The sequence below is a fragment of the Mastigoproctus giganteus genome, chromosome 11, assembly GCF_048544385.1.
Source record: "Mastigoproctus giganteus isolate SK-2022 chromosome 11, ASM4854438v1, whole genome shotgun sequence".
Lineage (NCBI taxonomy): Eukaryota > Metazoa > Arthropoda > Arachnida > Uropygi > Thelyphonidae > Mastigoproctus > Mastigoproctus giganteus.
In genome coordinates, this window is record NC_143585.1 from 100,573,218 (window position 1) to 100,585,403 (window position 12,186).

Consider the following 12,186-nt stretch of genomic DNA (forward strand, 5'->3'; position numbering starts at 1 on the left):
GAAATTAGCCATACTGAAATTTCAGATTTTTTATTAGATCTTTTGGGCCTAAAGCAAACAAAGTTCCTGGAGTTGACTGCATGTACCCAGTCATTTTGTGAGAGGCAGAAAGAGAGTGCATTTGATTATTATGGTTATCTGAGGGCATCTCTAGATTGAGGAAAAATTCCTTTGTATTGGTGAAGTGCTAATATATTGCTAATACAAAAAGGCAGCTTTAAGAGTGAAGTGGATAACTACTGACCAGCCAGTCTGACTTCAGTGGTAAGGAAAATCGTGGAACCAACGATAAAGACTGCATTACAAGATAATTTAGAAAGAAATTATGAAATATGGAAGGAAACATTGCATGAAAATGTTAAGGAAAAAATCATGCTTAACCTGGTTAGCCAATTTTGACAGAGTCAATCACAAGCTATATAGGAAATAATTTTGATATAGATTTCAGCAAAGCATTTAACTAAATCTTGCATGAGAGGTTACTGTACAAGCTGGAAAAATGTTGCAATCACCTTAGATGGTGATTCCAACAGATGGGGAAAATCCTTTGATAGATTGCAGGATGGCTACAGGGTAGGAGGCAGAGGGTTGTAATTAATGGCTATTCTGGGGCAACTCTTGTTTTTGATTTTCTTATATGGCATTGATGAAGGGATAAAGAGCATCATGTCAAAATTTGCAGATGATATCAAGATCGGTAGAGTAGTTAATGACCAGGGCCAATGATAACTTCTTCAGGATCACTTAGATAGAGATAGTCACATCTTTTAATGCAGAAAAATGCAAGGACATGCACTTGGGTAACAGTAACCCTAACTTGGTAGGGTAGAACTGAAGCCAATAGAGGAAAAAAGGGATTTTGAAGTTATGATTTAGTTAGACACAAAATTTTACAAGCAGTGTAGACATGTTGCAAGGAAGACCCATGGTGTCTTACTGATGATTTATCAAACAGAGAGTTTATAATCTCATTGTATAAGGTAATTCCTAAGACCACACCTAAAAAAGACATCAAGCTTCTTGAAGGGATTGAAAGACAGGCAACACATCTGATGAGATCAGCAAAAAGGGCACCCATAAGAGGAAAGGCTTTGAATATGTGGGTTGCAGAGCTTGGAAACTAAACACCTAAGAGAAGATTCGATTGAGGTGTATAAAGCTCTAACAGGTGAAAGTAAAACGAATAAGGGTGAAATTTTCACTGTGTTCAATGATTCCAGAACTAGGAACCAAAGATTTAAATTATAGGAGAGAGAGGTATAAAAATGGGCTGCAAGAAGTTTTCTTTTAGCTGCAAGGTGTTAATTATTGGATAAGTTGCTTCCATGGGCACTTGAAGATGACAGCTTCAAGAAATTCAAAGTTCAGCTGGATAGATACCTACAAGAGGAGGGGGTTTATTATTATTATTTTTGGCTGTTGCAGCAAGGAGAGATGCTCATCGGATCTGCAGGAGGCATATATCTAGGTGCATCATCTGTAGACAAGTTCATGGAGGAGAAAGAGAGGGTCGTATCTTTATGTACAATGGCCAGTTGTCTGTTCTTGATCGCCATAGACAATAGTCTGTTTGAAATGGTGAGATTATCACTTCTAAGTTAAAGGCACATTTAATGATTGCTATGTGTTTAAATGGAAGTTTTACTTCCATACACCATTTAGCTGTTCACTTAGATAAAATACATCATTCATCTTTTGTCATACATCTGCTAATAGATGCTACCCACCAGTAGCTTTGAAACAGCTGTCCTGGCAGTGTCTCAGATTTTTAAATGTATAGCACATTTCCTATTCAGGTGAATTTAATATCCTATTAAATGCTATACATTTAATAGGATATTATCCACTTAGAACTATGGATAATGGTATATTTGTTTCAAGTTTAACTTAAGTCTAAGTCTTACCACTGGGTACTCAGCCACAGTAGGAGTAGAATGATCCCTATAATCAAAAATTAAATGCACTCAAGCATATGAATTTTATTTGATTCATTTGTTATCTTTTCAACTTTGTAATCCAGGAAAGGTCACAATGAATTTCTGAGAATGTGATTACAGGGAACATGAATAGCAATGTAATGTCAAATACATTGCTTTGTGGTAATCTATCAAATCTCAATTGAAGTTTTAAATAGAGTGGGGGTCTTTAAAACCAAATGGAATAGGTATTCTGCACTCTTTGATAAGATCCACTTTAGCTTCCCCCCCTCCAGTGCACTGCACCAGTTTGCTACACCTCTGTACTTAAAGTTGTAACTATTATTAAGGGTAAAGGAAAGGGTTTTTGCTTTTGTAAAGTAGACTACAGTAGTCCTAGACCGTTTTTAAAATTCTGTATAGTGGGACCAACTAATGTTACCAACGTTTCTAATTGGGAAGCATTCAGAGAAATAATCATAATGAAACGCTACTATGCTTTTCATATCAACTAAGAAATACAGTTCAAGGCTCAGACCTAAATGGATGTCAGATAAACTGTTGAGATGTGTGGCAGAAAAGAAAAATGCATTGGATCCATATAAATTATCAGGTGCTACAGACACCTATGTTAGATATAAACCAGTTTTCAATCAAGTCACAAAGGAGGTTAGGCAAGCTAAGGTAGATTATGAAAAGTCTTTGGCACAAAAAGCCAAGAAAAGCAGCCAAGACTTCTTTCCTTAACTTAACAATTAAAGGAAAGGATTGAACCACATTGGTGTCAATGGTTTAACTGTTGATGAATCCGGTCAGGTTACTGACAGGCCAAATAGGTACTTTGCAGCTACAATCAGACATAAGGAATTCTTTAAGGAATGGGATGCCGCAAGTTCATCAAACTCTATCAGGTAGCTAAATTATTTGTAATAACTGAAAGAAAAGTGAAAGAAAAATTATTGAAGTTAAACATAAGAAAGGAACCAAGGGTGGATGAGATCTGTACAATCATATTGAGGGAGGCAGCAAAGGAGGTATGCAAACCATTAGCCACAATTATTAGAGCATCTCTAGATTCAGGGGAGATCCCTGTGGACTGGAGATGTGCATATGTATCCCGTTTTCACAAAGAGGGATCCGAGGGTGATACGGGTAATTACAGACCTGTTACCTTAACATCTGTTCCAAGGAAACCAATGGAGTCACTGGTTAAAGAAGTAATGCAGATAGGAGTGCAGTTATACTTCGGTCACGGCATGGGTTTGTTAAGGGGAGATCTTGTATAACGAATTTGATTTGATACTATAATGCAGTAACAAAGGAACTTGATGCAAAAAATATACTTGGATTTCAGGAAAGTATTTGATACTGTTGCACATAACAGACTGCTGTACAAAATGGAATGGTGTGGCATTAAGGGCAAATTACTGCTATGGATAAAGGGATGATGAGTGGAAGAAGACAGAGTATCAATGGACATTACTCTTCTTGGACTAGTGTTATCAGCAGAGTCCCCCAGGGTACGGTGATGGACCCATTGTTGTTTTTAATATTTATCATTCATATTGACGAAGGCATATTAGGCTTAATGTTGAAGACAGATGGTACAAAGGTTGACAGGGTGATTAATGACAGTAATGATGGTATTATACTGCAACAGGATCTAGAAAAGTTAGGCATGTGGGCTGAAAAATGGCAATTGAAGTTTAATATTCAAGGTACTGCATATGGGTAGTAGTAACAACCCCAGAGTAATGTCTTACCACTAAGTACTCAGCCTCAGTGGTAAGACATTACTGAGGTACTACGCCAGGGGTCAGTAACCTGTGGCTCGCGAACCGCATGAGGCTCTTTGAGCATGTAACTGCAGCTATTTTAACTTTTAGCCCACATGAAGCAAAGTTTGAAATGGAGTCAGAGGACTTAAAAATCAAGGACATGTGGAGTGCAAAACTAAAACACCTTAAAACTGAAATTGAGGATTTGGAGAGGCAAAAGGCTGCCCTTGCAATTCTACATAAATGGATGCCGATAGATGAGTTGAAAAAGCAAGAACAAATTGTGTTCGATGCGTGGTGTAGCTTACCAGACACGTATAAATTTGAAAATATTTGCATTTGGACTTGTCTCAGTTTTTGCTTCGACGAATTTCTGCAGGCAAATGTTTTCAAACATGAACTATATTAAAAATAAATCAAGAAACTGTCTGAACAATGCCAGTCTCTCAGCATGCTTAAAGATGAAAATTACAGCATACTTCCCTGATGTTGAGAGACTCGCTCAAGAAGTTCAGCAGCAAAAGTCACATTAATTAGAAGTATTATTAATAAATAATATTTCGAAATATATATATTTTTAATAAAACACCTTTCCACTCTATTCCATTTCTTAAAAACCTACCCCTTCCCTCTCTCAAGCCTGAGCTGAAGTGTGGCTCTTTGGATTCTCTCTCTCTTTTTTTTTTAATAAGATCAAAAATTCAAAAAGGTTGTCGACCCCTGTACTACACTCACTACCACACACTTGGAAGTGAGTTTGTTTGTTTTTAGGAGCATTAGCAACTAAGGCCATATTTCTCCGGGATATGCGGTGGTCATTCCCTGACCTTTCCGCATCCTCCGTATTTGGTGGTGACGGGCTTGAACCCCGGTCTAATCAAGAAGCATGTGCTACACACTGCTGCTCCTTCCCACCTGGCTACGGAGGCACCTTGGAAGTGAGTGTAGTACAGGGTAGTGGAAAATGAAAGACCTGGGAATAATTGTGCATTCAGGTATGAAGTTCTCTGAGCAGTGCAGACAGGCTGCTAGGCCAGCTCACAGGGTTTTGTCAATGATGTACAGTAATTTTGCTAGCAGGGATAAGGGGGCCACATCTTGAGTACTGCATACAGATCTGGAGGCCTCATTTTAGGAAGGATGTAGAGCTGCTGGAATGAGTTCAGAGAAAGGCAATGAGATTGCTGAGGTGGGAACAAAGATGCTCCTTACCAAGACAGGTTTTTAGGGCTTTGAACAGATTGAGCAGGCTCAATGGTGATGGGATTCTTTCTCTTGCTGAGACTACGCACATGATTGGGGCATAAAATCAAACTTAGAAATGACAGTTGAAGAACAAATGTGCGAAAGTTTACCTTTAGCCAGCAGGTGGTTGATTGCTAGAACAAAGTTTTGTCTGACATGGAAGTGGATAGCTTGAATAAATTCAAGGAAGAACCAGACAAACTATTGGTGGGAATGGATAAGTGAAATGGGATTTTTTTTTCCCTGGCTGATGCTGCATGAAAATTATGCAAGAAAGCAAGCTTACTTGCATAATTTGCCACCATTAATACTAATAGTAATGGAGATCATAACTTAATAGGGTATGTTTTCATGGATTATCCATATGCCATTTTTGGCACTAGAACTCATTTAAATAACTCCAATTTCAGATGACACTTAGTCCAATTTTTGTGTATTATTAACTAATTAAAAGTAATGTCTCACTGTTATTTCATCTTAATCCAATAAGTTTTTGACATACAGTAGGCCCTCAATTTAACGGACTAATTGGGGGAAGGGGTGTCCACTATTACCGAAAGTCCAAAATGAATGTCAGATGAACTAATGAGACATATGGCAGAGAAGAAAAATGAATGGGATACATATAAATTTATGGGTGACATGGAAGCCTACGTTAGATATAAGCTGGTCGGTAACCAAGTCACAAAGGAGATTAGGCAGGTAAAGGCAGATTATGAGAAATCTTTGGCAAAGGAAGCAAAGAAAAACAAAGAGTTCTTTACCTATGTAAACTATAGAAGGTAAGGGATGAATCAAATTGGTCCACTGGATATTGATGGTTCAACTGTTGATGATCCTGCCCAGGTGGCTAACAAACTAAATGAGTATTTTGCACCTACATTCACCCATGAGGAGTTATTCAGGGAGGGGAATGCCAGAGGTGAGTTAAACTCTGGCAGTGAACTAGATGATTTTGTAATAACTGAGAGGAAAGTGGAGGAGAAATTGTTGAAGATAAACATAAAAAAGGCACCCTGGGTGGATGGGATCTATCCAGTTATATTAAAGGAGGCAGCAAAGGAAGAAAGCAAACCCTTAGCCATAATTATGAGAGCTTCTTTGGACTCCATTTTTTAAATGGAGGACTTTTTAACCAGTGCCTCCATTAATTTTCCTGAAACTTCTGTTCCAGGAAAATTAATGGAGGCACTGGTTAAAGAAGCACTGCAGTATCATATAGACAAGATTTCAGTTATAGCTCAGACACAGCATGGTTTTGTTAAGGGAAAGTCTTGTCTGACCAATTTGATTGGATACTATGATGTGGTCACAAAGCAACTAGATGCAGGGAATAACTCTGATATCATATATTTGGATCTTAGAAAGGCTTTTGATACTGTTACACATGAAAGACTGCTGCACAAATTGGAGCAGTGTGGCATTGGAGGCAAATTACTGCTATGGATAAAGGGATGGTTGAGTGGGAAAAGACAGAGTGGTAATCAATGGACACTGCTCATCGTGGACTAATGTGATTAGTGGAGTCCCTCAGGGTGCAGTGTTGGGTCTATCGTTGTTTTCTGTATTGTTAAATGATACTGATGATGGTATATCGGGCTTAATGTCCAGGTTTGCAGATGATACAAAGGTTGGCAAGGTTGTTAAGGACACTAATGACAGTCCACTGCTGCAACAGGATCTAGAAAAGTTGAGCAGATGGGCTGAGAGGTGGCAAATGAAGTTTAACATTGACAAATGTAAAGTGCTACATATGGCAAGTAGTAACCCCAGAATGATGTATCAACTCTGTGGTACTACACTGACAGTGGTAGAGAACGAAAAGGACCTGGGGGTAATTTTGCAGGCAGATATGAAGTTTTCTGAGCAGTGCAGACGGTCTGCAAGAGTAGCTCATTGTGTCTTGTCAATGATATACAGGAATTTTTCTAGCAGGGATAATGAGGTGATTATCCCCTTGTATAAGGCAATGGTCAGGCTACACAGTACTGTACACAGGTCTGGAGGCCTCATTTTAAGAAGGATGTAGAGCTGTTGGAAAGAGTATAGAGAATGCAACAAGATTAGTGAATGGAACAAAGGGTTGCTCTTACGAAGAAAGGCTTAAATTTTGCAAATTACAGTGTCTGGAGACTAGGTACCTGCGAGGTGATCTGATTGAGGTGTATAAAGCCTTGAATGGTTTGAGCATGTCAATGTTGATGGGATTCTTCCTCTTGCTCAGAATAATCACCTGAGAGGGCATAAATTCAAATTGAGGAAAGACAGATGTAGAATAGATGTGCGGAAGTTTGCCTTTAGCCAGTGGGTAATTGGTTGGTGGAACAGACTTCCATCCTTTGTTGTGGAAGTTGATAGCCTAAATAAATTTAAGGATGAGCTGGACGGGTATTTGGAACGAATGGAGGGGTGAAATGGGAGCATTTTTTTTTTTTTTTTGGCTGATGCTGCATAAGCTTGCTTTCTTGCATCATATGCCTCTACTAATGCTAATGCTAATTCCGTTAAATAGAATGTATTTTAAAAACATATATTAATAACGAACTTACAATATACAGGATGTATTAAAATGTTATTATAATGTATAAATATGAAAAAATATTATAATGTACATTGAGTAATTTATACACGCCACTAAAAACATCTGTTAAAAATATAAAAGTAAATTTACGACAGAAATCAAACTTTAATTTAATTAAACACATAAAAAACTACACAATGTAACTAATGAAGTGTTTCCACCACTTTTTTTATTTTTTTTCCTTAAAGCTCACGCAAAGTTGTTTTCAACGCGAACATTAGTTTTTTCATTTAAATCCATTTTAGAGGGGAAAAAAATACTTTAAAATTCTTAAACCCCATTGAATAAAAAAATACAAAAAAATGTTAAAAAAAGATATATAATATCCAATATTAATATTAACTTAACTGAAAGAATCACAATTTTCAGAGTCAGAAACAACTGTCATTTGGAGGGAGAGGTGTTAATTCCTTGCTGGTAGAGAGTTCTGGTGAAACAGGTCCAGTTCATGAAGTGGTCTTGAAGAACTCATCAAGCTTCAGTTGCCTTATACCCTGGTGCTGCTTCCTAATTACTGTAGAATAAAATTCTCTAAAATGCTCATAATAAGGAAGCACATCAGGGTCTGATGTTGATTCAATATAATGTATGATGTTATCCATATGTTGTTTTATAACAGACAATTTAGGATGAAGTGCAACTGATTCTTTTCGTCTTTGTCGTCATCATCATCGCCCTCTTGTTCTCCATGAAGAACATTTCCTGCAATCTCTACCTTAAAGGTAGAGATTGCAGGAAATGATCACCTTCATCATTTTCGAGCCACTGTTCCACGTCATTCTCATTTGTACTTTTATTGCCGGCCCTCAGAAGAGTGTCCAGAAAATTAGACGCCTCAACTCCCTCAAAGTCCATTTTAGGTTCTACGTCGTACAACAACTTCTTCCAAGCATTGGCCAGGGTAGTAATCTTCATATCTTTCCATGCAGCTGCTAAGTTGAAGATAGCAGATCTGATGTATGCATGTAAATTTTGCAGTGTCCTGGTGCCTCTTGTAAAATCTTCTGCGTTTGCTGTTTCTTCCAAAACAACCATCACCTCTTTCAAAAAATTCTTATACAACCTCTTACATGCAACCATTACACCTGATCTATCGGCTCTATCGGTGAAGTAGTGTTAGGAGGCAGAAAAACACATTTAATTCTCCCATCCCTGTTAACTAATCTCTCAGCATTAGGGTGAGCAGGTGCATTATCTAGCAGTAAAATAGCCTTTATTTCATGAGAAGGAATTTTCATCACATCTGTCTGATGTGCGATGCTATCAGATATAAATAGGTTCTAAATTTTGACTTTAGGACAGAAATTTTTTTTTGTCCGTTAAACCAGGGTCTGTTAAATCGAGGGCCTAATGTATTTCAATTTCTGTTTCCTAGCCTTTGGGGATTCATGTATTTCACTAATGAAGCAAAAAAAAAATATCTTGCAAAATAATTGGCACTGTTACTCTTATGTCACTTAACTAGGTACATACATTTCCAGAAAAATTATGTGGATGCCTGTGCTGATAAAAATATAATATATTTCTCAACAAAGATTTATTGTACTAATTTACTGCAATGTCAACAACAGAGAGACCCTGTTAGCAATGCAGTAAACCTTTGTGTACTTCTAAAATGTTATGTTTCTAAATGCTATGGATAAATTTTTTTCTTTTTGTGTTTAGTTTAATATTGTTTTGTAAAAAGATTATGTAGTCTTACCTATTGCTGGTTATTATTATACATGTACAGATATTAACACAGGTATTAAGCTTTGCTTTTTATTTAAACAATACTCCTCCCCACGTATATAACAATTCCCAATGTACTGCATCATACACATTAACATGTATACTTTGAGTAATTGCTGCTATACTGTTTGGCACTTGTATGTTTAGCACAGAGAAGTGATATCAAAAATGGGTTTTTAATGAAAACAGTTGTAAAAAACAGTGGAAAATTTTATCAGAATAAAGCTGGTGGTTGTAAATAAATAATAAAACTAAGCAGTAAACCCCCGCTATTCGCGAGGGTTACGTTCCTGAGAAATGCCGCGAATACAGAAAACGCAAATACTGAATTATGGCTCCAATAGTAATAAAGGGGTTCCGTTACAAAGTATGAAATATATAAGAAAAACTATTCTAAAATTTTGTCTATGTATGTATTATATGTACCTTCATAATATGACTATGTACATAGACAGTACGTAAAGTGTCTTTAGGCTCAAACGGCACCAGGGGTTTCCCCCATCTTGGCGTACAGACAGTACGTAGTGAAATGCAAGCATATGGCATCGAAATGAAAATAAGAAACAATTTAATATTAAATGTAATATTTATTAGAAATTTCAAACCAGGGCCTTTGCTAACTAAAAAACTTATCCCGCCAGTGCTATCACGAGTTTCGCTAAAGTGTTGATAAAGGAGTTTTGCCTTTTCACGAATGATGAGTGAACTTAATGGAATTTTATTTTGAGTTCGGTCTTCTATCCACAGATTTAAAGCCTTTTCCATTTTTTCTAATTTAACATCACGAGTTACAGAGCAAATTTTTGAAGCAATTAGCGCGTTTTCACGGACACTACGGCGGATTTTTTCTTCCGATTTCTAGATTGATCGTACTGTTGACTCATTGATTTTATAATGTTTTGCCAATGAGGAGACACTTTCACCATTAGAAATTTTGTCTAATAACTCAATTTTATTCACTAATGTCATCACCTTCTTTGATCTTTTCACATTTCCCTTGTTATTCGTAGCCATATTTTTGTACTGGTTAGAAAGAACTTTTCCACAATAAAGTCACTTTCTTCTGTTAACACACTCGAAAAAGTCTGTTTTACACTGCAAAACGGTAGATTTATCACTTTTGTAAGCATATAAATTTATTCAATTTTTAAGCATATAAATTAAAAGCAAATGACGAAACCTTTCACGACAAGCGCATAACACATATCGAACAAGGATTAGAGAGAAACATCTATGATTGCGATTTTGTCACCCCTCTCCCCCCCACCCACTGAGTGCTGTTTTGACCGAGAAAGATAATTTCAGCCACGCATGTTTTTTTATGGCGGAAAATGTTCACGGAAAATGTTTTTTTAGGTTTCATTTTATGTTAAATCAGCGACCGCGAATAGCGGGGGTTTACTGTAATCACTTTCTTTAATGGTTTATTTTGCAAAGAATAAAAAGAAGGATATGGCCTCTTTCTGCATTATTTATGCTTTTTGAAAAGGAATCTTGTAAATGAAGCCGTTATTGTTATGGAAATTGGAGTCATCACGTTTTAGTGAGTAGAAGTTAAGGTTTATTAAGGATACCACCCTGTTGTTTAAAAATAAAATAAAGTTTTCATGGATAAATTTTCAGATATATATTCTTCAATCAAATGGGAAAAGAGGTAGGAGAATTTTATTGTTCAAATGCACTGTTTTGGAAACCATCATCATCTCACCAATTAAAATAACTTTAAAGGATACAGCACACTGCCGAATTTAAAGAAAAATTCTTTCAGTAAAGTTATACAACAGGACTATTAAAATAAGAGAAACTAAAACATTGAAATACAGTTTAGAGAATAACATATGTGACTATGTGGTACACTGAATGTGCCAAAAGATTATTCTTTTCATATAATCCACAGCATAAAAAAGGTGTATAATGTATCTGTCATATTAAATTAACAGAACTTACTAAAGACCATGCATGAAAAATCACCTTTTCTCGTAATCCCCCCCCCACCTAAAACACTGGAGCATATCCTTTATATCACTTGAATTTTGATTCCTTGTATAAAAACATGGTATCTAGAGGTGTGTTGTAATGCGGTGCAAAAAAAAATTGAGACTAGCCAACTCAGCCTTCACTGAAGAAATCTTTTAAAATTTCTTCAGTCTCCCAGTTGGATTCAAACTCAGCCCTCTTCAAACAAGCAACAAATGACAAAAACACTGTACTGTTCGGAAGCACTTATTCAGTGATTGTTCTTTCCTTGCCTAGTATTAAACTTAAAATAATGCAAAAGAAAATATCTTTACTTACTCCCCTGGCCTCCACATCTCTGATGTAGTCTGTATAAGCTGCAGCTGCTTGATCCTCTTCTTCGAGCCTTTCATAAAGTCTTGAGGAGGAAAAAAACAAAGAAAAAAAAATAATTTTTTGTGTTTTGATTCTTAAAAACATAAATAAATAAATACTACAATTTATCTATCCTCAAATATGCAATATTATACCATCCTTACTCATTCTTACACAACTATATTTCTAATACCATTTTTGTTACTTATCATCATAATCCAAATCTGGCTCTAATAAACACTTCACATTTATGCTAATTTGTATTATCATTCTGTCTTATTGTGTTATCATTTGTATTATCATACAATTCTGTCCTAAATATTAGCTTCCATGCTATCCTGATAAATCTTTAGCCTTAGTCAACTTTTTTTCCAATACTTGCTTTGACACTATAGACTCAACTTCCTACTGGTCTACCACTAAGACTATTACTAATAATTATTATTCTGAATATCCATTTAGTTAACTCCCCTCTCATATCCTTTCTATGTTCCCATATCGTTTTAAGCTTTCTTCGCTTTTCTTAGATGTAGTAAGACTTTTTCTTATTTCCTCACTTCTAATATGGTCTTACCATTGCATCCATCTGGTAGTTCCATTTATT

General features: G+C 36.3%; 1 protein-coding gene across 2 annotated transcripts in view; it reads right to left on the reverse strand.

Moving 5' to 3' along the window:
• Cdc23 (cell division cycle protein 23) overlaps window positions 1–12,186 on the reverse strand; it is a 268,183-nt gene that overhangs the window by 73,374 nt on the left and 182,623 nt on the right. For both annotated transcript variants that reach the window (XM_090385187.1, XM_090385186.1), the window contains exon 13: window positions 11,547–11,625. In XM_090385187.1, coding sequence (XP_090241313.1) covers window positions 11,547–11,625 — 79 coding nt within the window. The remainder of the gene's footprint in view (window positions 1–11,546; window positions 11,626–12,186) is intronic.